General features: G+C 32.2%; 1 protein-coding gene across 1 annotated transcript in view; it reads left to right on the top strand.

The window, feature by feature from the left end:
- The first annotated feature begins 111 nt into the window (after nt 1-111).
- The window catches only part of LOC108359782 (protein FAM46C), a 125854-nt gene continuing 98423 nt past the window's right edge, over nt 112-27542 (top strand). The window contains exon 1 of the mRNA XM_017611812.1: nt 112-1454. Within this exon, the coding sequence (XP_017467301.1) occupies nt 1416-1454 (39 nt within the window). The 5' untranslated portion in view covers nt 112-1415. The remainder of the gene's footprint in view (nt 1455-27542) is intronic.

Genomic DNA, 27542 nt, shown 5'->3' with positions numbered 1-27542 from the left:
TTGAATGAAATTATAAAAGCCAATAATTCCCCATATTCCCACTTTATAAAATAGAAATTGTAAACAAGAAATTTATAATTTTCAAATAAAAAATTTTCGCCTGCATTTCAGAGTGTAAGCAACTCAAATCAGTTCACATAAACACTAGTAGGAAGTGAAAACAAGCTTAATAAAAATCAAATGCGAAAATACCAAATTTGAAAGAAAAACAACAAAAAAGTAGCGGCCAAGAAAAAAAGTTAAATACAAATTTGTAAATCAAACATTCAACCGTATTTAGCTAGCGAAAAATAATAAATAAAAAAACATTAAAGAGCGTATTAATCTATAATGGAAAAGTGTCGCCAAGCAAAATAAAAGCTTAATTAAGAAACAACCGACGGATACGAAACCAAGAAACACTATTTGACAGCGGAACAAACAGCAGCCACTAGGGAAATAATAATAATTATCTACGTAGAAGCAAAAAAAAAATAATAATAAATAGCGAAAATAAGCAACACCGTAGCACAAAGTACGAAAAGAGACGAGCCAAAGACAGAGACAGAGACGATATAAAATCCAATCTTAGGATAACAAGTTATAGAAAAAAATCCGCACGAATTTCCGCAGCCACAGCCGCAGTCAGCCCACAAACCGGCGAGAGCTGCAAGCTAGTTAACTGCAAGACGAATATCTACTCGTAAAAGTCAATAAAATACTAACAACAGCAAGAACAACGAAACAAGGAAAAGCTAACACGCACTCGTCCGGCTAAAGACTCGTCGTCGTACTCGTCCGGCTCTCGTACATAGCCAACGTGGAGGCAGGCAGTTAGTTAACTTTCAGGTTGCACAACCAACAAACTCTTCAAAGCCTAGCGGACAAACATTCAAACAGCTGTCAAGTCAAGTTAAGCCAAGTCAAATCGCATTGATTCAGCCTGTCAAACATTCAGAGTATAACGAGGCAAGCAACTAGCAAGCAACAGGAATAACACAAGCAAGCGGAAAGCAGCAGAGCGGCAGAGCAGCAGTGGCACCAACGCCAACGCCAACGATCAACGGCAAACGAATAGCGAAATAGCAAATATAAACAGTGTTGCACTTAATTAACTTTTATGTAGTTGCGTTGACGCGTGAGTGCTGCGTGTGTGTGCGTGATAGAAAAGTGAAACAAATATTTTACTACCCAACAGTTAGATACTCGTCCACATAGAGCAAAGAGTAGTGATTAGTGCGCCCAGGGTGTAGCATAAATATTTTTGTGTTTTTTCAACATTCCAGCTTTTACATACAATTTCGAGTATAAGTTAAAAAAAAACAAAAAAGAAGCCACATCGACAGTAGCAGCTTTCATATAAACATATATACATACATACATATAAAGCAATCACAACCATCTACGTGTGTGCAACAGCCAACGAAAACGTACCTATGATACCGGGAACTTGGTTTGCAACCCACTATGAGCAGGTGATTAAGAATTATTATTTACATACATACATACATACGTATATATTTTCTGCATGCGTGCATACTTTCATATAAAAAGAAAATTGCGTGCATTTAAAAATTTTCTGAGAGCTCAGAATTTATGAGTCCTAAATTGAGTATTCTTTCGTCATCAATATGTCTCTGCGAGCTGTCAACCAGACTGACTCATTTCGGACTCTTTTGGTGTCATAAATTGTGAGTTGAACAAAAGTAACAAAGTTCGCGTAGAGGTAAAGGTTTATTAATAATCAGAATTATAAAAAATACTTTTATTTAACCGACTACACAAAAGAAAGAAGGAAAAATTACTTGTTAAGACTCAGAAAGCGTCATATTTGAGACTCTAATATGACTTCTAACTTGGAATCATATTGGCGTGCGCTTCTAAGAAGGAACGTATGCTCTTTTCTGACTCCTTTTCGAGCTCGTAACGAGGGTTACAACTCAGAATTCTGAGACTTTTCTGACTCTAAAATGAGTCCGAATGTTTATAGGGTCTTTACGAGCACCAAAACAGCAAATGTACGCCAACGTATACGTGATTCTCCTTTTATCGTATTGTAGGCTTACATATGTATGTATACCTTATGTGCTATAAATATATACATACTACATCCTTACAACTTCCTTTTAAATTTTTAACTTTTTGGCCTACTTAACGCCTCCTAATAAGCCCGCTATCAGCAATCAGAATGGTTGACTGTTGGTTGATTTTAATTCAATTTTATTTATTTTACATTGCTTTTCCTTCCATTATAATCTTGAGTGTGTACTTTAGTCACTCCTTTACACTTTATTTAAACACATACTTTTGCAAATTTGCTGCAACAAATTTTAGCTAACATATGGTGTTATATAGTTCAACAACAACAAAGAAAAAGGAAATATTTTCTGCGCCTATTCTTCGGCTGCCAGTGTGCCGGAGTGCCAATAGCCTCGTGCTAATTCGCCATGCGAGTCAAAAAACTGGACGTGCAGAGGGACTGTAATCAGAAGAGGATAAGAAGCCCAGCAGCCGGTTAATAGCTGTACGCATAGCAACTGGCAGAGAATGTTGAAGATTATTCTGCCCAAGGTATATTCAACAAGGTTGCAGTGACAACAGAATTTAGCTCTCTTTGTAGCTGACTATAGTGTCAAAAAATAAAAAAATTTAAATAATATTTTTTTTTATACGATTTGAAAGATTTTTATCCATGTTTGAAATTGTAATCGCAGTACAAAAGAGAGAACTCTCGAAATTACTTCTAACTTGTTGAATATGCCTTGCTTCTGCCCACAAATTGTTAAGTGCTTATGCGGTTGAAGCTTTAGTGATGTGGAATTTTAGCCACGTGTGACAGATGATTCTTTAATAGCTTTAAAGTAACATTATTCATTTGGAGATCTTTTTTCCCATGCAAATAGGAAAAGCAAAACGTTTTTCAACTCTGTAGTGGAAATATTTCGATAGAAGGGCGAAAAAATATCGAAAACTACAAGTATGCCAATATTAGTCGAAATATCGGTTATTAATATTTTTTTAAGATATCGATACCGATGAAAATATACTTCGCTCATTTACTTTAATAGTGTCATAATTCAAAAAATATAAATTTTGAGTTGAGTATTCAGAAATTACCCCTACCTCTACTTCTGTGTTGTGGAAAATTTCGTTGGTGTATCGATTGCCAGGAGTTCAAATATGTAGGAGAACAAAATATGTATTCATTTTGACTATAGGAGTATATCGTCACCTGAAATGCAAAATAACGTAAAAATATCGCCCCTGAAATGGGAAAAGTCGTGACTATTTTTTTTTTTTTTTCATAAAACGATGTGGGGGGTTGTAATATGTATTTCTTCAAAGATATTGATCGATAGACACGTACAAACCAGGGGCCGAAAATATCCATTTTCGGTCAAATTTAAAGATTAGTTTGAGATTTCTTTCCTTTCAAACATAAGCGTTATTTGGGATTTTTTTTGATAATTTTTAACCCTCATATGCGATCTTTTCATGAACACATTGCCTTAAATTTCATTGAACTGCTGCTAACTAATTATTTTGCAGTTTCGCTAAAAGCTCCACTGGAATAAGTTTCAATAAGACTACCAAGAAAATGGNTCATAAAACGATGTGGGGAGTTGTAATATGTATTTCTTCAAAGATATTGATCGATAGACACGTACAAACCAGGGGCCGAAAATATCCATTTTCGGTCAAATTTAAAGATTAGTTTGAGATTTCTTTCCTTTCAAACATAAGCGTTATTTGGGATTTTTTTTGATAATTTTTAACCCTCATATGCGATCTTTTCATGAACACATTGCCTTAAATTTCATTGAACTGCTGCTAACTAATTATTTTGCAGTTTCGCTAAAAGCTCCACTGGAATAAGTTTCAATAAGACTACCAAGAAAATGGCAACGCATTGCCGACGACGTCTGTATACCTGCTTATCTATTCCAGTCTTCTTTTATTTTTTTCTTTGTGAATTTATTCTTGTTTCTCGTGTGCCATTTGCTACGTTTGACCTCAGACAGGCAATACTAAATCAATAAATTAAGCGAATTAATTAGAAAATAACAAAGAAATGCATTGCTTACTTTTTTCTTTAAATTTCAACGAACAGTTTAGTAAAGAAAATGAGCAGAAAGTAAGCAAAGGGAAAAAGAAAGGGAATACGAAGGTGTTACGAGTGCATTTTAATTGAGTGCCAGGCGTTTAGCGAAAATTTTGAAATCGAATAGCAAGCAAAGTGTAACAAATGCCGCTCAAAAAGAAACATAGCATAGAAAAAGTGTGAAAATTCTAATTGAAAGCGTAATCAGCGTATTGAAATTTATTCATAAATATAAATCATAGGTTGTCAAACACAAAATTTTGGCAACTTTTTGCAATTTAAAAGAAACTAATTTTTACGCCTTTTGGACGATTCTTAAAAATTTTGAAATTCTCGAGTATGTCTTTATTTTTTTTGTCTTTATTAAGAACTGCTTTAATGTATATCGACATTTTGCATCAATTTAAGTTATCGATGTCCCTAATTTTCGTGAAAATATATGTATATTAATATTGTTATCGAAAGATTTATCGATAAATTTATGAAAATTTTAACCGATATATGTGATCATACCGTTCTTAATATGCTAATCGATTTTATTATCACATTTTTTTATGTTTTTATGTACCGATATCGCTACCAACATTAATGGAGTTTTCTTTGCTACCGAAAAATGTTACCGTCTTATTACGCTCTTCGCACAAATACCAAGAAGAGGGCAATGAAAAGGCAACATTTTTCCTAGAAAAGAAAATGCTATATGATAAAAGTGATGTGTTATTTAAATATCGGGAAAGATAATGTTCGTAAAAACTATGGTTATTGATAAGTTATTTCAACAACTTACAATTAAGTGTAATCCAATTTTATTTTTGTTTTACTTCTCATCTTCATCAGCTGTTACGATTATTTCGGTATATTGTGTGCAGTTAAAACCTTCACAATTTAGTTAATTAATTATCTATAATCATACATAGACGTATAAAATTTTGTAAATGTTGAAAACAAGAACTTGCACTTGCCACAAAGTAAACTAAGTAAACAGCTTAGCTAGCTAATCAGCCAACAAACCAGTCAACCAAGTAAACAGGCCACCACCCCCCAGACTGGTCAATACCATTGGTGAAGGTTAATGGAATGTAATTAATCGATAAAATATTTGAATAGTTGCACGCTAAGTGAATTAATTTTCAAGAAGTGCATTGCTGCACAAAATAGTGAGCGAGCACACAAGCAAAACCATCGGGTATGCCTGCATCGGTATTCAGGCGAGTGTGTGTGTGTGTGCAGGAGCGCTATAGCACGTACATTATACAAACACGCATATATGTATGTACATTAGGGTGGTCGTTAAAATCAAATCATACTCATACCACGGTCACAGATATCACATATATAAATTTTGGTCCCTATTGAAGACGATTAAGGCGTGTCGCACAGAGGTCAAAGGTCAGATGCCTCTATGGACTCAAAAAATTAAAAATCGATACTACTAAAATCGAGCATATCACATATAAACTTTGGTCCCCATTAGAGTCGATTAAGACATCTTCATAGTGTAATATGAACTTTGACCCGTGTGCGACACGAATTACCTTTTGTCAACGTCAAATTTGTTATTTTAATTACATTCATTGCTTATAAAAACTAAAATGACATTGAAACAATAAAGAAAAAAATAAATAAGTTACAAGAACTTGTCACATTTGTTATCATTATGACCACATTTTTTTTTATAAAAAAGGGAAATTACATTAATAAAATTAGTTTAAAGCTGAGTAACACAAGAGCACACGGTTCTGGAGATTTGCCCATATGCAAGCACTAAAGCATTTATCTAATCTATTAGCTGGCATGTCTGTCTGTATTGCTAACTACTTTTGTGCATTCGCTTACATGTCGCAAGAAGTAAGGTGAGAAATTAATGCGCAAAAGTGTGCTAACCAACAACAAGTAGTAATAGTGACAGAGAAGCCTGTGGATATTGGTAAATTAAGAAACGAATGCCTATTATCTCACTTATTAACCATCGACTTTGACAAAACACACATATCAATCACTTGGCAACAGTTTAATCAACTGAAATATAAACAGCAGTCGCTCGCAACATCATTCCCTTCAACACGGCTGTAGAGCTATGTATGTACAATTATGAGCGTATGCCTTAACGCTACAACAATAGTGGTATTCACCAAAGTGAGCATATGGCTTTGGCAGTCTGGCAAAAGAGTAGATCAGCTCGAGCAATGTTGTCAACTGTCGTTGCTTGAGCTCATCTGCTCTTTTGTCAGAATTGCAGGCCACTTGCTCAATTTGGTGATGAATACCACTAATGTTTTCACATCTTTATTTCACAACTGCGGTGAAGAAGGGCAATGCAATTTGTGCGCTACTCTAATAAAATTAATGCCACAGACAATACACAGAGTGATGCGCTTAAAAAGATGAGGGAATGTACATATAAACGACAAATGAGTGGGGGAATGAGTGAGAAAGTAAGCCACGCTGCATGTGTGTGTGGGTTGGTCTGACAATGGCGGAGGTTAGCGGTGGCGTATGAGTAACCTGCAATATAAAGCCATCAAGCCAAAGGCAGGAAGTTGGTTTGTTGAGGGCGCACACAGCGGCTACATGCCATAGCATCAGTTAGATATTAAAAGATATGGTATATTTTAAATACATATGTATGTACGTCTGGAAGTATGTGCTCGTAATTATATATATATATATACTACACTATTCGTATGTACGCACGCTTGGGTGTAGTGCTTTGGATTGTCAACCTCATAAGCGGTGTCATCGCTCGTCGCTCTATTCTATCGGCAGCCGGCTAATTAGTTTTAGCCTTGTTTTGAGATGTGTCAATTGCATTTGGAGAGACGCAATTACTGGTGTGTGACGCACGCAGCTGAGCTGTGCTGAGCTGCGGGTGGGTGTACATCAGTATACATACATATATTGGGTGCGACATTGTGACAATGGTGCTGCAAAGAGCAAAAAAAGAAAAAAGCCCTCATAGTTATGGTAAACAGGTGGCCCCCCCGCCTAGGTGGCCTATCATCACATGTACAATATTGCGTTTGTCCTCTTATAACCCGGTGCATGAGCACGTGACCAGGGCATTAACGAAAATGTTAAGCTTAGGCAGGTAGCAATTTTGCAGGAACGTTGGTTTTTGAGAAGGTTTTTAAATCTTAAGTCAAGTAATTTTGTAATTTGTTTTTATCTCTGTGCGAATTTTCTCAATCATTGTAAAGTGTTTTCGTATTTTCCTCAACTATTGAACTAAAATTTAACAATATTGACACAAAATTAGTATGCTGTACGTTATTGCACCTATAAATTCATTTGCTATTACTATTGTGTAGTTATAATTCCAGGAAAAGCTGATGGTAATTTTAGTAATGGATGAATAAGTTTCACAAAATTTACGGAACAAACTCAGTCAATTATTTTAAAAGTGTAGCGAGCTTAATTTAGGTCACAAAAATAGATAAGATAGTATGACGTTTATATGAAATCTAACAAACTAATTAATGTACATACTTACATACGAATAGGGCAAATTTTAAATCAAGAAAATGGAAAACTTAAAAAATCCAGGCACCGTAACAGTTACAACTTTTAACATAAAAATCGCTCCTTAAGTAACAATTATTTCTGATTTTTATTTTAGAAAAATTAAAAATAACTGTTATTTTCAGATTATTTAGATAAAAAACAATTACTGGATTTATATAAATTTAAATTTCAATGCAACCTTTAAATATAAAGTGAGCTTTAAAGTTGCAGGTTACTTGAAGAAAACGCCCTTGGTTGAAGTACAACTCCTTCATTGTGAATTTTTCGATGACAGTTTTCATCAATAACTGTTATGTTCGGTCCCTGAAAAAATTAGAGCTACATAGTGGAGCCTTTTTTACAAAAAAAAAAAAAAACTTGTTAGTGCTACCCTCACTTATATTTTTTGTGTGTCGTTTTTGTTGATTACTTTTACATTTCTACATAGAAATCACTATAAAAGCTTCGGTCAAAGTGACCCCTAAAAGTCAATTAAGGCTCCATTTTCAGTTCCCTTTTTTTTTCTAATTACCAACAATAACGGTGGGAAATGCCTGGTTTAATCAACAAATAAACTTATTTACATGCTAGCTGAACGTAAACAAGCGACAAAAAACATTAGGGTTGATTCACAAAAAGACAGTCATCAGGTTATTCTATCAAACATATTTATTTTACCTTTTACGTTTTATTGTTTTATTTTGCCTAACGATATATGTATCGGCGAAAAACTGTTTCATTCAAATTTCCATAACTGTCGGAGGGCCGGAATTTATTTGAGCTTACATTTTATTTTTGTTACTTACACTCTGCATTGTTGATAAACAGCAACTGTACAAAATTACATTGGTAAGACAATATTATAAGCAAAAGTGGTACAATAAACAAATAAGAACAAAATAATCAAACAAAAAAAAAAAACTGGCACTGCATGTGTGCGTGTGTGTGCATGTGTTTACTCTGGTAACCCAATTTTCTGCATATTTAATGAACAATCAAGCATTTTCGAAGTAAAAAGCCAGCTTTTAATTTAATTTATCAGTTGTTGTAGTTGTACGATTGTTGCAAGTGCGAGTTAGGTAGGGAAAAAACAGGCGGAAGATAAAAAAAAAACAAAAAACAACCTTGTAAACAATGCGAATGATAGACCGCTGAAAGGTACACTTTAAAATAATTGAATAATTTTCATTCGCTTTTAACCTCATTTAAAATGCGATTATTTTTGCGGTTATTTTTTTTTTTTAATTTGTTTGCTTAGTAACAAAGTACTTCGTATAATTTAGGTGGCAAGCTTGTGCTTAAAAGAAAAAAATATCCATCAACACTAGCCGTGGCTTATCAATAATTGACTACTTTTAAAAAACACATGAAATTTTTTTTTTTAAAGCTACTCTTTTGCTTTCCAAGATTAGACATGACACTCATTTTACTATATATATGTATTATATCTGAAGCAATCGGTGCCGACTGGAATTTAGAGTTTCTGATAGTTGAGCTGATGTCTTCTCTGACCACCCGGAAATAAGAAAACTTGTCTGATTTCGAGGGATTGTAGTACCCAAAGTCAAGTTCTTCAAATAATAAAATAACAGATTTGATTTTTATTTAACCTTAACTCCAGTTGCATTTCTGCTTGGATGAAAAAAAAAAAAAAATAAAACCAATGGTTTGTCTCTACGGGAAGGCATTGGTGTTATTGAAGAGATTAAAAATAATTTATCTCAAATGGAGAATGACGAATATTTAAAAAGATTAAAAAAACAAAACATTAAACTGTACTTAAATTTTGCATGGTACACTTGGAATCTAATTGGACGTTAATCTTAATTGCCGAATTTCTTTTATTTAGATTAGTTTATTTGATTCTTGTTTTTTTCTATTAGTTATTTTATTTTTGTTTCATTAGAAAATTTTTCTTTAATTTGTTTCATTTTATTTAGTTTTTATGTTTTTTATTATTTTACTTTGTTTTAATTTTAAAATTTTGTATTACTTAATTTTTTTGTTTAATTTAAACATTTAGTGAATTTGAGATTCAGAAAAGTTTTTGTGTATTTCTCAAATTTATTAAATTTTTTCAATTTTATATGTTTCAGTATTACCTATATTTTGCTATTTTATTAACTTTTTATTTTATTTTGAATATTTTTTATTTATTTCATTTGACTATTTTGTTTGATTTCGTTAAATTGGTTTTATTTAATTGTATTATACATATTACATATATTTTAGCAACCAGGAACTTAATTGGAAAATGATTTTTTATTTCCTGTCAAATTCCATGTAAAATTCAAATAATTAAAATCATTTTTCACTTAAATTGCTTTCGTGAATTTGGCTGTAAGTGAATTTGAGATTCAAAACAGTTTTTTGTGAATTTGTAAAATTTCTTTTATTTCCCTGTTTAATTGTATTTTTTCAATTTTAATTATATTTTACTCTTTTATAATTTTATTTCTTTCTAATTTTATTTATTTTTAAATCATTGTTTTTTGTTTTATTGTACTTTTTTACTTTTATTTTTTGAGATTTTATTTGACTGTACTTGATTTAAATTTATTTATTTTTTTTTTAATTTCTATTTCATTTGGTATAATTTTATCCCTTTTTAAATATTAAGTGAATTTGCGTGTAAGGCCCGTTTTGCGAATATTTGACTTATTTATTTTATTTTAGTTGACTCTTGAAATTCTTCTAATTTAATTTATTTTATATTAATTTAAATAACTTTTTTCCACTTCACGTTTTACCTTCGTTTTTTTTTAATTTATTTTCCACATAAACAACTGCCATCAATCCTTCAACTTTATTTTATTGGCCAATATTCCGCTACCAGTGCAGTGTTCAATCAACAAAACCAATAAAAACTATAAACAACTGCATACCTACCCATACAATACATATGTACGCATATTAACATATTTGTCTGTGTGCTTTTGCAACCTTCTGCATTGTCGGCTTGCATTTGCGCCAACATGAAGAATTCATGGCGTTATGGCCATTTCCTCCTTTTCGTTTGTTGGCCACAACCTATCTATGTACATACATACATATGTGGTCGTATGTAAGTACCCAGTGGTAAAATATAATGTATGGTATTCGAAAAAATAATCAGTAAAACAGCCGTTTTCACATTCGAAAATTCATTTTTTCCCCCACGTTGATGTCCTAAGAAAAGTGGAGCATTCTATTTTGCATTGCCAGTAATGCAGGAATGAATGCAATTTAATATGAATTTGTCTATATTAAACAGTAATAGAATCTAGAATTCATAAGTAATGAATTACATTATTTATCACGCATGTAATGCATTACTAGTACCTTTCACACTGGGTATATGTATGTATGTATGTATGTATATGCATATGCGCGCCTACTTTACATACTGCTTATCTATATCTATCTGTAATGTGCCGATGTGCATATTAATGTGCGATGCTCATATAAATGTGTGTGTGTGTGTGTGTGTGCATTTGTTTGTGCGTGTGTGTGTATATATATATATATTTAGTTTGAGTGCAGTTTTGTACGACATGCCACACCACGTTCACGCCATGTCGAAGGTCAATGCTGCATTACGACCCCCAAACGCTTTTTATTATGCCTTAAAGACGCACACCAACACGCATGCACAGACACACACATGTTGACAGCAGCGGTTCATGTATTTTAGATAACTTTGAAGAAACAATAAACTAAATAAGAAGTAAATAGAAAATCAAACAAACAGCGCTTGTGCTTATTTTTTTACTCTTACTTTTTATATATAAAAATTTTTTATTTGTAGTTTTTACAATGTTAATTTTTATATTTTTGCAAGCAATTAGCATTTGCGCTTCATGTTTAAACATTTCGCAAGATTATATGTTTTGCTATTTTTTTCTTGCTTTCATTTTATGTACTTATGTAGATACATACATATGTACATATGTTTGTATGTTTTTCCTTATTTATGTTAGGTACTTGTCTGTTTTTTTTTTTGGTTTTTTGCTTGTTTTTGTAATGGATATCTAAAAGCTGCAAATAATTCATTCCAATGTTAATCAAATATTAAGTTCACAACAGCGACAACAATAAAAACTGCAATTACTTGCGTGTATAACTCACTTGTAGCCAGCGTTTTCCAGCCAATTCTGCTAAGCATGCGCGCATTTACGATTATACGTGCACTTAAACTCAGATACATACATACGTTTATTTATATGTAAATAGTTCGCACTGATAATAAAATTGTTGCCAATGTTGCTGGCTGAATGCCTTACTGACTGACTGACTGACTATGGGACTACCTCAGTGGTTTGGTTTACTAACTGAGTGACTTACATACGCATATACATATAAATTTACATAGATTATGCATGTAGATTATTGTAAACTGCATAATTGTCTAGGATGGACGGGTTGGCTGATTAGTGGGCGTGTTCGCTATTGCCTCTTTAAACTTAAAGTTGCATATCGTCGTTATCGTCAAGAAAATGCAAAATCTCGTATGTGAGGTTGCCAAGATTTTGTTGGAGAGAGCAAAGCTAATCCTATTTCAAAACGATTCTCTCTTTTATCCCCAATTATCTCGTCTTCTTACATCTAAGTATCGATATTTAAGTATAAATGGATAAGAGCTTGATGCCAAGTGCTTCCGGTGAGCAAATATCTTTTTTGGCACAAATGTCAGTTACGAGGTTTTGCAGAACGACGATACGCGGTTTTGTACTTTAAACGACGATATGTATACTTGTATAGCATAGCTGCTTGTTTATTGTTGTGCGTTTGTTTCGTACTGTTTAATATACAAATTCATACATACATACATACATATACATTAAGGTATTTATGTACATACATAACAGATACTACTTAGTTATCGACAGCACTGCAGCTGTAACTAGTCCGAGGCAGTCGTAATCAAGGTTCTCAGGCTTTGTTTACTGGCACTGAAAAATGCGGCATTCATGGAATTACTGCATTCCTCTACTTACATGCATATATACATATGTACACACTACGTACTACTTAGACGTATGTACACTCTAAAAAGTGCATGTAAAATTACTACTGAAAAGTGTTTTTCTTTTTCAACTAGAACCTGTGTAAATATACTCGCAAGATGTTCAAGATTTGATTTTAAATATAAATAATAATAAATACAAAATATACACACAAAATGTTTAAAATTTAAAAAAAAAATTTAAAGTAAAAATATAATTTTTACTCTTAATAAACATTAAATGTTTATTTTTACTTAATTTTAAACACTTTGTGTGTATATTTTCTCTACGTGACAAATTTTTTATGTAAAAGTAAACAGACAGTGTTTAATTTTGAACATATTAGGAGAGGAAGCTGGTTACTTTTTTTTATGTGCGTAAATTTAAACAAACATTTTTTAGAGGAAATTTTAAACATTTCATGTGTAAATAGTGACCAATAAATGTTTAGAGCACAACAAACAAATTTGGAATCTGCTCTACGCCACACATATGACAAATAAAAGTAAACAAGCAGTGTTTAATTTAATTAACAAGCTGTGTAAATTTCCATTCATTTAGAAAGGAAACTGGTTGCCTATCTTAGTATACGTAAATTTAAACAAACATTTTTTAGAGTGTACATTAGAGTGGCTCTTACAAAGCAATTTTCAAAAGTTTTGATAATTTTTAAGAAGAAGAAAGAAGAAGAAGTTTGCATTCAGTCCTATGAAATTTATGCTTAATAAGGTGATGAAAAGGATTGATTATCGGAATTTCTAAGCTAAACACTTTATATAAAATTTTAAAAGAGTTTAGTTGCTGGAGTCACATACATTGGATAGTAAACCATATTACCACATTCAACTATTTGTGAAATATCTTAACTCTCTAACTACTCTATTTAATTATAATAAATTTTCTAAAAAAAAAATCCAAAATTTTAGTATAGGTCTCTGAAGCCAAAAATTGTGTTTGAAATCGAATTTTGACACGGGGTGTACTAACCCCATTGAACTAAAATTGTTTACCTTTTTTGAATGAGTTTTTTCAATTACATGCTCAACTGCAGTCGCGATAAAAATTCCCAAAAAAAAACCGAGCCACCCTAATGTAAATTGATATTTAGTGTTTTGCATGCTAAACTTTGCAAAAAGAACAATTCATTGCGTTTTCCATTTTTTAGTTAGAAAATGTTTGTACTTAGTTTACTTACGTTCATAAGTATGTATGTGTATGTAAGCAAAAGTATAAATTCGCTTGAATAAAAATACAAATTTTGACAACTGGATTTGTTTATAGCTTAAGCACAATTTATTTCCTTTTAAAAAGTTGTACACCCTATGAACGATGTACTGAAAATCTTCGCTAGAAAATACATATGTTAATGTAATTCGCTTTACATGTTAAGAGTTATGATTTATTTTTTAACTTAAATAAACCAGTAGCGCACTTTGATAAGCAAGTAATTTTTTTAATAAAAAAAAATTGGTTTTCCTAAGAAACTTTCTATTTTTTCATTTTTTTTTAGCCCAGTATATCTAGTTCAAGCCATTTTTTCCAGGCCAGTTACCGATATTCGTTCTACCTAGGGATGGTAAAAAATAAAATAATCGATTAATTAATAATATGATTAATCACAAGCAAAAAAAAAAGGAATTGCAATTATTGAGAAATAATCGATTAATCGAATTTTAAAAGGCACTTGTGAGTATTCTCAAAAACTCTTTTGCATACAAAATTTCTAATTCTCTTGTTAATTAGCCTTAAATAAAATAAAACGAGAATTTTTATCTGCGATAATTACTTCGCAGGCTGTAAATTACAGCTAAAATTGTTGTAAGCAAGCAATTAGCTTTGGACTTTGTAAATTTCCGGGGATACATTTCTTTTTTGTTTGCTTGAAATTAAGCAAAGTAGCGTTAACTAGCTCCCGAGCCAATTGAAATAATTGTTTAGTGAACATGACGGAACTTTATTGTCGTGGTAGAGTTGACTTTGCTTTACTTTGGTTTGTTTGCAAGTCCGTCTAAATAGGATATGTATTATAGAGGGTGTTCTTTGTGATACCATGTGATTTGGAATGATAAATCCCCGAGAGTTCTGCTAGGCTGGATGTAAGGCGAGAGCCAAGGTACTTCTATCAAAGCCTCGCGAAAGCTTAGTGATACATAGTGTTGGTGTGATTTCACCTTCTCAATCAAGTCTCATTACGTGATCTCCGTAAAGCGTAAGCTGCAGCTTTGCAAGCAAAAATAGCTTACTTGATGGCCGCCGATCCACTCTGGACTAGAAGGATCATGCAATTCCGCATGTCCGAGTTTTTGCCCAATGTTTGCTGAGCTCACATGAGGCAGAAAATATTTTGACTTAACTGTGATGGAGGTTCGGCTCTCCGTAAGCAGTTTTTAAAGTCCGCTGAATGTCGCTTGGCTATCGAAGTAGTTGGTTACTTCCCTAATTGACGTCACATCTTTAAGTAGTATTTCGTGGAAGGGATAATCTGTGAAAAAACTGCATTTTATTCCAAGTCCCTTAAATACTTAAATGCTTATTACTTAGATAAGCCAGCTCGTTGATTCATTTGAGGTAAACATAGACCACATTGGTTCTGGTCAAGTCATCATTTGCTTATAAAATGCACAATTTTCGTTGTAACTTCATTAAACTCACACAAATGTATTTTTATATATATTTTTTCTAGAATTAATAAGAATTTTACTTGAAAACAAGATTTCTTAAACAACTACGTATATACTTACGTCTTTAACTTTAAACATCATAAAATATCTCACAAAACAAAAAAGATCGCTAAATAAACCAGTTATAGCATATCGAAAACACATCGAATAAACGATGCTTCAACAGGCTGATTAATGCCGTTCCAAGGCCTACATTTCAGTAATCGAAATCTTAATCGTAATCGGTGGTGGTAGTGATGTTGCCGCAGTAGCTGATCTTTGCCGCCAATAAACAAGCTGCGTATTTTTAGCTGTACATATGCATAAACTCATACATATGCTGCATATATAAATACATATAAGTTATGTATGTACATATGTATGTATTAATCTTTGTATATGTACATACATAGCTGTGAGCTGTGTTTTCAATGCATATAATAAATTTGTAGCGCTCAGCAATGACCTAGAATTGCATTTGCCCGCCATTATCAGAGGCAACTTTGCCAACAACAATTACAGCAACAAGTAGAGTATATCATCATTAGCGGCTTTTTTCATCAACGCGGATATTGACAGTTTATAATGGTATTTTTGCTGATTGAAAGAAAAAAAAAACTTAGGTATGGAAATTTATATAAAGCTAAAAATAACTAAACGCGTATTTATAGCAGAGTTAGGTATTTTGCTTGTCTGCGGTTAACGATTTGGAAGCATAAAGCGAAAAATTGTGAGAAGTAAAAATAAAATAGTTTTGATTGAAAAAAATTCAAGCGCAATTAAAGGCCAAATACGGTCTAATTAAAATTTATTCATGCAATTTAATAAATTGTTAAAATAAAAAAAATTAAAAAATAGATGAAGTAAAAGTAAAAAATAAATAAAATTAAAGTTAGAAATAGAGTAAAAGTAAAAGATTAAATAAATCGATTTATTCATCATCATCATCATTTTCATTATCATTTTTACCAATTTTCATCAAAATTTATAATTTTTTAAAACGAGATCAAAAATATACATACAAGCTTAGTTCTTGAGAAAAATATGTGTACCTATTCAAGTGAATCGGGCTGTATCTACGAGTACTTACATATATCGCTTTTTTCCATTCATTTGCCATATATTTATCACTCTCCTATAAACACTTTGAAGCATCTGTAAGATATCCTCTTGGCCGTGATGACCAGTTGGCACTAATCGATTGATTTTTTAATCAATTAGTTAATTGGATTAAATTCAATCCGATTACAGTTATTCATGATTTATTTTAGTCTGATTAAACACTTAATCGTAATCGCGATTTAAATTTAAATTAATTCTTAATCATTAACGCTTAATTTGTTTAAATGGGTTTGGTGATTAATTAATTTATGCTGGAATTCTCCTTTGCACACAAGGCTAAGGGTATGGCTAAGGGTGGCTAAGTCGGTTTTCCTTATCAATCAAAGCGATTTGGTGGGCATTTTCATTAAGATATGTATATTCCAACAGACGTTTTGAAAACTAGGTTTTAATATCTCTCTGCACATGTGCGATGGGTTGTAAAAGTTCTCAGTTTTTTTTTTTATATATTATGTGTTTTTTACAAGCGGGAAACACAAAATAATTTCTATAACTTGTGTTTGGTTTCAAATTCGGACAAACTGGACCACGTAATTCGATTTTCTTTTTAATAATAATAATTAAAATTAATAACCTTCTCCTTCGGTTAAAAAAGAGCTAATGGGTATACTTTCAGAAAATGTTAACAAAGTCGGGGCTGGTTTCGGCTGCCGCACAGTGTAATTATTTGTTGTTTTGCTGTTGTAGTTTTTTTTTTGTATATCAGATTTGTTTCATCGCCATACTTTCTGTACGGTGCTGTCACTTGTCAGCTTGTTTCGTTTTTCTTTGTTTCTTTTCTTCCTCGCGAACAAATGCCAACATTTTGTTGTTATCTGCTGTTTTTAACCGACTTCACAAAAAGGAGAAGGTTATCAATTCGTCGGAATATTTTTTTTTTGTGTTGTTTTTTTATGTATGTTGCTGCATAACTTTGATGAAGATGTTACCCCACCGGTGGTCCCATACTAATTTGGTTTAGATCCGATAATCTTAAATTTGTATATAAGAATTGAAGTCGGTTTTGTTTTTTGCTTGAAAATTACTTGTGCAATTTCGTTTGCTTTTTCTTATTCCTCATTGTTTTGATTTTTGTTTTTGTGATATTTACGATTACCAATTGGTAGTCACCTATTTAATTAGCCTTAAATGTAATGCACTCATTGGCCTATCGGAAGTGAAAAGTGTCGGAAAATGTTAATTTGGCATGTACAGGTATGTTCGTCTATGCAAGTACCTATGCATAAATATGTATGGGTATTAGACCATGTCCCAAAAGAAGTTTAATTTTTGTTGCAACCGATTTTATTTAAACACTCACTATGAGAGTATTTCAAGGCGTAACATATTTTTCGGCACCCTGTTAAGTCAGCTAAATCAGTTTTTTTCTATAATTTATTTAATGCCCGATTTCTTTAAACTACACATTATGTATATACCCTGATTCTATCTAATGCACATATATGTGCATATACATAACTACATACATATGTGACATGAGTTTGGTAGGAAACTGTAAAGATTGCCGGTCTGCCATAATTCTCCACTTATCACTGTGTCTATCCGATTATCTCACACAATTTTTGGTTTGGGTGCATCGTTTTTTATGCCGCGATTAAACCTACGAAACTATTTGACGTGGCATAGCTACATAAATATGTAAAAATGAAAACTATGCACATTAAAAAAATAACAACACACACACACATTAAAACAAGAAGTTGTGACAAGCGCCACACAGTGGGCCAAAATCCCTTGAGACTATATTCATATCAAAAATATGAATATATATGTATACACATGCGTATATGTATGTATGTACCAAAGCTGAGTTTTTAAACTTGAAAGTCAAATACTTTTTAACACAAATTAAAAAAAAAACATATAAGTACATATGAATGTATATTTTCGAAGCCAAAATAAAGTGTTCAAGCTGACCATTTTGTTATAATAAAATACAACATAGAAATCAAAAAACTTATAAAAGCTACTCAAATCGGAAGTATTTTTGCTGTAGTTATCTTATAAACAATTAAAAATTTTGTAAATCAAAATTATTTTGCATCACTAATCCACCAGGGCCCGAAAAACCCGTCAAATATTTTTATTTTTAGATCATTTCAAAATCGTAATTTTGTGATTTTTTTCAATTAAAAATAATCGTTATTTTGGATTTTTCTTTTTGTCGATCATTTTTAATCGTTATAAAGCAGACTGCGTTTTTATGGCCGTTGGAATGATTGGAAAAATAAAAATAAAAAAATAACGATTCTTTTTGAATGAAAAATTTCAATTTTAACGGTTGCCAATGAAAATAAAATATAAATTACTTTCAAAAAAATATTCCTAAACACAATTTTTAAATGTTTATTAAAACAAGATATTTTTGGAATACAAATAAAAGTTTTCAAAATAGTTTAAAATATTTTTCATCGAAAAATATTGCTTTTTAAAAATAATAATAATTTTTTTTAATAAAAAAACCAAAATAAAATTGTATTTTAAATAATATAATAATAAGACCAATTCGGAATAATGAAACATTTAATTAAAATGACGTAGAAATTTTAAAATTTAATTGTTTTTCTTAATAATCTTATTAAAATACATATGGTCAAAATAAGTAAATATTTAAAATCTTGTACAATACTATTTTAAAATCGGAGCAATGGAAATTTTGGAAAATATTTGTATTTAATTGAGTATTTTAAATCAAAAAATTTTACAATAAAAATTAAAACAAAGTTATTTTCAAATTTTGTTGATGCCCAAATTTAATTAAATCATTACCCTTCTTTTCCCCTCCTAACCGACACTAGGGGCGCACTCCGCATGACGTACGGAACCTGTTTTTTTTTTAGGTTAGTTATGTATCTATATCGTCGTTTAAAGTACAAAACCGCGTATCAACAAAATGCAAAATCGCGTAAGTGAGGTTGCATAAATTATTTTCTAGAGAGTAAAAACACTTAAATTTCAAAACGGTTCTCTTCTTATAAAGCAATCGCATTTCTGGCTAGTATATTTCAGGACGAATGGATAAGGATTGAGCCAAGAGCTTGTGTGAGCAAATCCAATTTTTGGCAGCCAATGTCAGTTACGCGGTTTTGTACCTTAAACGACGATATGTAGATAATAATCTTAAAGCCAATGAAAACTGTTTAGAATTATAGCAATTTTTTTATAATCTTTAAACCAATAAATATCTGGAAAATAGTTTAAATATTTTTAATGAAAAAATTCGAAAATAAAAAATTTCGATTTTTTTTTCAACTTAATCTTTAGTATTTTTCTTAAATAATTTTTTAAATACAAATTTTGTAGAAAAAAATGAATTTTTTTTTCCCCCATATAAAATACATGGAAAACTTTGAGCGCTGTGAGCACTCCCTAAATATTTTTTGATTTCAAAATAAAAAAATAGGGGTATATTTATTTTCGGTTCAGAACAATCCTAGGGGGTGGCGGCATTAAAATTCCGACTTTATTATTTTGGACCACTCTAATGTACATACATATGTACATATGTAAATACCCTGCAAACCATTTCTTCATAGTATTCTGAACTGTAGAGAAATTTTAAAGAATTCGTAAAGATCTCATCTGATTTTTTGCCGATTTTTCTAAAATGAAATAAGCTGTGCACACTTCGATTCTTTTATCAAATTTACAATGTGAAGAGTTTCTTGCAGAATTTTTTTTTCATATTTGTCCTTTTTTTGTACAGAAATTTCTTAACGAGTTCGTGTCAACCACTTCATACAATTTTCCTTGAAGATTCGTAAAAAAAAATCGTTACAGAAATGAGAAACTCTTTAAAATTTCGTTAAGATTTCGGGAACTTTGGTTTGCAGGGTATGTATACCGCTATAAAGATGTATACGTGTTTAAATTCAGTTATTTATTTGATTTTATTTTCGCACCCATTGAAATTGTTTTTATCCTCCGATTCAAATCGCATGGCTATCGTACATTTCGTTTCAATTTAGTTGTTGCTATGGTGAAAAAGAAAATATTTATTATTTTATTTATTTTCCTTGTTTTCATGCATTTCCTACACTCACCTTACTTACACACTTTACTAATGCATTTCTTTTTTCTTTTTTTCTTTTCTTCTTTTTGCAGGTAAATAAGCCAAACCATACAGAGCAAAAAAAAAAAAGTATTTGATTTTTTTTTTGTGCGCTTGAGAGCAATAAGGAAAAATTGTTTGAAATGTAGCCAAGCAAGCAACTCACAATCAGACAATTAGTACGTTCGTGTAGATATTTGAAGGTAAATATTTATGTATATTTATGCGAATGCTTTTGGTTCGCACTAAAATGGCAATTTTTCTTAGACAGGAAAATACATATGTATGTATGTATGTACACACATTAATATTCAAACAAACCGTAATGAAAAAAATTATGACTGCGCCAAAAATAGCAGCGGTAATATTATGAAAATAATCGCGACTTGATTTACGTTGCCACTTTTGTTTTGGATTTTTTGTTCATTTGTTGATTTCTTTATGATGTCGTCGCTGTCGCCTCGACTAAACTGATTACTTGTAGGCATACTTTGGTGCATATATTTGTATCTTTGTGCTCGTTCGTCTAAAATACTTAGCCTCTTGCGCGTCTGCGCTGAGCTGCCGTCAAGCGCATCAAGAGGAACAACAATTTTTTGCTTGACACACATTTTGTTTTTGTTTTTGTTTTTACTTTTATACTTTTCGCCTTTTTCTGCTTGTTTTCTCATTTGATATCTTTTCCGTTGCAATCATATGCTGCGGCTGGATTCACCGGTTGCATTATTAGCTGGCTAGTTGGTTGGCTGGCTGACTTGACTGGCTTTGTGCCTGCTGAGGCTACTGTCTGCAGGCTACAGGTTGCCTGCCTGCCTGCCTGTTGCTGTTGATTGCTCTGTGGATGAGGATTCCGCGTAATCATCTGCAGCAGCTGCAGCAAAATGTTGTCGATACAGACAAAGAGTTTACTTTCACTATGCCGTTGAAATCTCACTTACTGACATACCTGCAAACATACATATGTACACACAGCTGTTGCAGTGGCTAATCAGTAGATAGATAATGTTTTGTGACTTTACTGCAAACAAAAAAAAAACTACTATAACTTGTTCAAAAATGCTATGCTTTAAATTGAACTGGGTTGATTTATTTGCATTTTGGAATCATAACTTTAAACATTTTTTGTTTTTTCATAAAGCAAATTGCTATTTTTTGAGTTTTCATTTCATGATTTTGGTGATTGATTTTGCCAAAGTTATGTCCATTGCGGAAGTGTAGTCACCCCAAATTGTTCACGTCATCAGCAATTATGTGTGATTTTCGATTTATTATTTTTAGTGTTTTCGTGCGCTACTTTTATCGATTTTGAAGGGAATATAATTTTTTGGTTTATACTTCAGTAAATTTTTTTTTTACTTCAGTATCGGCTTCTAAGTTATATCAGGAAGAAATCACAAAAACTGATAGGTTAATTTATTTGTCATCTACAGATTTTTGATTGAACTGTGGGCTGTAATGAAGAAAATATGTAACTATTTTTTTTTATTTTTTTTTTAATACTTTTACTTTTCTACTACTGTTACGAATGGATAGGCACACAAGTACGCAAAGTTTCAAAGTTATTTAACGGCATACTCATTAAAATGGTGGCTTATTGGAATGCCTGAAAATGTTTTTACAAAAGGACTACTGGCGGCAGAATAGACATAGTAAAAGAGCATAAAGAGCCCTTAATTCGTTAATGGATGGTGTCACGCGAAATGCAGGACCAAAATATCCGGCATGCTGTTTTTGTTGTTGTAGCGACACTACTAACTACGGTTAGTCTATCAAGAATTGTCATCGAGCTTAAACAAAGGCAGGCCAAGAAAGCGCTCCGTTTCGTCGAGGTCTGGCCAAAGGGAAAGGGAAGGGGTATTAACTGAGTAGGTTTACGGGAGCAAGTGAAGATGTGGTTGGTGTCGTGTGGTGCGCCTTCACAAGCCGAAAATGGGTTGGGTATGTCGAGGTCGAGTCTGAATAAGCAGAAGCTTAACCTGCTGCAGTATCCCGTCCAAACTTACTCGGCTCTCTTGCGGCAGTTGAAGCTCATTGTCTGCGACTTGCCTATGGCGGAACCCTGATCACAGCATTCACGGAGCGAGCGTTGGTAAAATTGATGATTTTCGGTCGATCAATGACTTTTAGGGGCTGTCAATGCTACGTGGAGTGGGTGAAGTGGTGGTACGATGTATGTTTAGATCTCGTCGGTGAATTCGTAGAGATGTCTTCTGGCATATCTAGGAGGTGGTCATGCTTCCAGCTAGTGTCTGTTCGGGTGTTCGCTATGGAAGACGTCGAGCAGGAATTCCTGGAGATTAGTAATTTACTTTTATCGTACATATATCCGGAATTGATGGCCCAAACCTATATGTGAATTTATGTCTAGTTTTTAAGTGGTGAAAATACGATGTAGCCTTTAAATTGCTAAAAATGTATGACCAATTTATGACCAAAGATTTATATCGTTTTTAACTTACAAAAATATTTTTCTCAGTTTTTAAGCCATAAATTTATGGCCAGTTTTCATATACAAAAAAAAAATATTTATCCAACTTTTAAATGACTAAAAATTTATTTCCAGTCTATAAATAATTGCAAACATATATTCAGCTTTTGGATTGCCAAACAATTTAAATTCAGTTTTTAAATGACGAAATTGTATGCCTAGCTTTAAAACCACATTTTTTTTTTTTAGTTTTTAACTTACTAAAATTTATGTCTACTGTTTAAACGACCAAAAAATAAATTGTAGTAAAAAAAAGATTAAGATTTTGTCGAGTTTGAAATTAACTAAAAATAGCTAAAAATGTGTGGTGTGTAGTTAGTTTTAAAATTACAAAAAAAAAATAATTTCGGTTTATGTAGATCAAAAAATTTGGGCTAAAATTTATGTCTTTTTTTTAGATTTAAAAAAATGTGGTCCTGTTTTTATATTACCAAATCTTATGCTTTTAAACTACCAAGAATTTATGACTAATTTTTAAATAGTCAAGAATTTTATGTCCAGCCTTTAAATTGCCAAAAATTTATATCTGATTTTTAAATAGGCAACGCTTTTGTGTTCAGTTTTTGTTTTCAAGTGTTCAATTAATCCAATTTTCTTTTTTTGCTTTTTAATTTTAATAAAATCTTGTTAACAACAATGTACAGTGTTCTGCTATAATCTTCAGACATTCTTTGGTAGCTACATGATACAGCTATGTGATTGTTTTTTCACTCCGCTCCGCTTCATAGAGCAGCAACTGGCTTTTAACAAAAGCTGTTACTGTGGTTATTTACTATTGTTGCTCTTTGCTAATATTATCTTGAAGATGCTTTTTCTTGTTTTTTTTTTTTTTTTCGTTCCAACCACACTTGATGTTAACACTCTATTAGCCCCTTTGTTGGCCATCACTGTTGCTCATACGGTTGCTGTTGTATCTATCCATTTCTTAGCAAAGGCTGCAATTGTTGCCGAATCTTGTTGAATGTGGTGAAATGAGCAAACATTTACAAACAACAACAACAACTACTACTGCAGCCATAACACATATGTATATACATACACACATGCAAGTGAATTAACTAAACTGTCAACAGCTGGTTAATTTGTGTTTTATGGTTGGTTACAGCAGCAGCTCATTGCATTGTGATTACATTACATTCTTCCATTGCCTTTGGCCATTTTTGTGTAAAACACAACAAGTGGCAACAACAACAAGCAACAACATATTTGTAGTGAATTTCTTGTTTACCTTTGGTGATTTATCAAATGTCTACATAAATAAATGTGTAGACAAGCGTACAACCAAATCAAACATGCAACGCTTGCTCAATGTGTAGCTATTGGGCTATTGGCTGAGTTGTGGGGGGGGAAAGAAGGGGAAATGCGTCGCGTAGACAGCCGTTGAATAATTTGCAGTATCCAAACTAAAAAAAAAAAAAAATCTGCAGGAAGATACCAAAGCATTAGACAATTGTTGCGCGCGTCTGCAATTGATGACAATTGCGATTCGCATGTCACCGGCAAAAACAACAACTATGTACTTAAATAGTAAGGCAAAAAATTTGCTACGAGACAAAAACGAAAATTAACTAGAAAATTTGTAGTATTTAAGTCGCACACGCAAAAAAAAACAAAAGAAGACAGAAAAACATTCCAGCGATATCGCTTAATGCCAGTCGGCTCTGTCTGTCTATCCTGCGAACGCGCTTTTGGTATTGGCAAACTGTGGTGTCTAGTGCTTATTCACAGTCGAGAAATTAATACTAACTAATAGTTTACACACACACACACATGTATGTATGCGCAAACCTAAATACCGAGTTGCTAATTTTTTGCCATAAACACCACTTTGTGTTAAATTATTATTTTTTTGTCCTTTTTCTTAGCATTAATGATTAGACAATTTACCTATTTGCGCATTTGCCCGTTTAAGACATAATCACATAATCAATTTCATATGCAAAATAGACGCCATTCACACAATCATTTATCCCCACCACCAACACCGCCAGCACCATCATCATCACCGGTGCCGCGTCGGCGCCACCGCTCCTCTTAATGTACTAGGTGGGTAGCATTTTTTGGCTCGTTTCACTTACAGTATGACGACAAAGTAATTGTTTTCGCCAAATTTTTTTTTTTAATTTTTTGCCATTATTTTTTCTGCTATTATCACCATTGCTGTTTTTTTTTTTTGACGATGACGCGTTTGATTGTGTCACATATTTGCATGCAGGAAGAAATATGTATTTAAGTATAGCGATTTCAACACGCACATTCGTGATAGCTAGTAGCTGGTTTTGTTGTAGGTTTGGTTGTTGCTGAGGTCGTATATTTTTTTTTTGCGAAAACCTACAATGTCGCAAAAATAATTTAATATATAATAGAGGCTTGTTGATTAGCACACTTTTGCATTCAATAATATCATTGGCTGTAATTTATGTTAAAAAAAGTATGAAAGTCTAAGTATTAAATGCTCGGCGCAACTATTAAATATGTATATGTTTTTCACCTTTCCGAAAACTCCTGCTACATGCTGTTTTTACTCCCATTTTTAAACATCTTTGATAGAGCGTTCAGTTAGATATAATGAGATTAACTTATATAGTCATATGTGGGCGGTGCCACTCCCATTTTCCGAAATTCCAAACAATGTTACCACTTTTCAAGGGATTGTTGTTAGTATCAGTTTTGAGTAAATTAGCGTCCTTAAATTTCGAAATATCCCAGTTTCAAGCATTTTTGAAATTTACCGTTATATGAAAAGTGGCCGTAATTTTAGTCCGATTTCAATAATTTTCAATGTTTTGCTTTTATGTGGCAAGAACAATAACCATACCGAGTTTGGCACAAATTCGTTGAACATATATGTCATCATAAGTGGGCGGTGCCACGCCCATTTTCCAAAATGTTACCATAAACGTATTTCTTGGTAAAGAATTGTTGCAAACATAAATTTTGAATGAATTAGCTTTATCGAAGATTTCGTATTTCTTTAAATTACCGTTCTATGGGAGGTAGGCGTGGTTATTGCCCGATTTTGAAAATTCTCAGCCATTTGGTATGCTGTAGCAAGGCCAAGAACTGTGCCGAGAAATTGTGGAGCGGTTACCAATATATAGACATGTAATCATAAGTTACCGTGTGCACAGATGGACGGACGGACATAAAAACTTCGTAAATTTTTTATAAAAATATAGTTCATTCTATAATATAAACCCTTTCAATAAAAGTTTCAAACTTTGTCTACAATTAAGAAAATTGTGCTAAATTTTCGGTAAAATGTCAAACTTTCTTGGCAGAATTTTTAGAAAATTTTTTAGTATGCAATTTTTTTTATAACACATTAAATTTCAGTTTATCAATGTGATGGTTTGTAGTTGCTAAAAAACCTCCTAATTTTTTATAACTTTTCGGCTGGAAGTATTGTGCGTTTTCTTCTATATAAAAAATTACTTTGTATGGCAGAAAGTGCTGGGCGCACAACTTAAAACCCGCATGGCGAACCATTTTCTAAATATTTTTACCAATTGTTTGCAATTTCGCTGAAAATATGGCAAATTTTTCTAAATTTGGACAAAGGTTACAACTTATATTTATATGGTTTATATTTTAGAATTAATTATATCTTTAAAAGAAATGAACCAAAATTTTTTGCATGAACTGAACTCCGCTGTAGTGATCATGCGCCTTAACTGAAACGGAGATGCCTCGTCGTATACGACTCTGCTGGCAATCAAAGTTTGGGACCGACGGTTCGAAAAATATCCACGTCCAAATAATTTAGTCACTACCGTATCTGTGGTGAAGAAAGACTCTTTAATATAGTTGACGGCGAAAAAAGACGCGTTAACTTATTTGACGGTCTTAGATATTTTCGCGGTCAACTATGTTTGCGGTATATAAATTCGGCAAAGAGTTTTTGGGAATGAGCGCCATTTCTCGCCGAAGTTTTTTTATGCGTCTGTTTTCGTATTTATTTTTTTTTTCACGCGTAATTCTTTTTTTCCACGCGTTCCTCTTTCCTTGAAACCCCATAACTTTGCAAAAAAATGGCCGATTGGGGCCGTTATTTTTTGTTAATTTTTCTTTTTCAAAACACTCTTAGAATATAACCGGAAAAAAATTGTCTATAAAATTTTCAAATTTTTAGTATAATATGTGGATTTCCAAAAAAACATGCACTGTTCGGTTTACTTGAAATTTTTTTCTAAAAAGCTGTCACTTATTCCACAAGTTTTCAACCTAGTCCTACAATAGGATAGCAATAGGATATCATTTTTTCGAATTTTTTAAGTTCTTTTTGTAGCTTTTTGCATTTTTCCAAACACATCTTTCTGCATAAAAAATAAAAAATAAATAAAAAAAAAAATTTTTGAAAAAAAATGTTGCTAATGGAAGAAAATGCGTAGCACCGTCAGCAAAAATAAAATTAAAAAAATCAACGGTTAGCTCCAGCTAATTCAAACTTACACTTTGTTATACTGAAATTGAATAGGCTATAAGAGTGCATACTCAAAATTCTTTTATGAAATGAATGAATTCTTACCCCATTATCGGACAAAGCTCAAATGTTGTTGTCAAATGAGTGAAAGTTTTGTTTTTTTTTGGAAAAATTTTATATAAAAAAATTTAATTTGATACATTTTCTTTCTATTTTATATTGCAAAAGTGT

The sequence above is a fragment of the Rhagoletis zephyria genome, unplaced genomic scaffold (genome assembly GCF_001687245.7).
Source record: "Rhagoletis zephyria isolate East Lansing unplaced genomic scaffold, Rhagoletis_zephyria_1.1 Rzeph_scaffold_00013, whole genome shotgun sequence".
Lineage (NCBI taxonomy): Eukaryota > Metazoa > Arthropoda > Insecta > Diptera > Tephritidae > Rhagoletis > Rhagoletis zephyria.
Note: the sequence above shows the minus strand (reverse complement) of the source record. Positions and strands in the feature narration are given on the sequence as shown.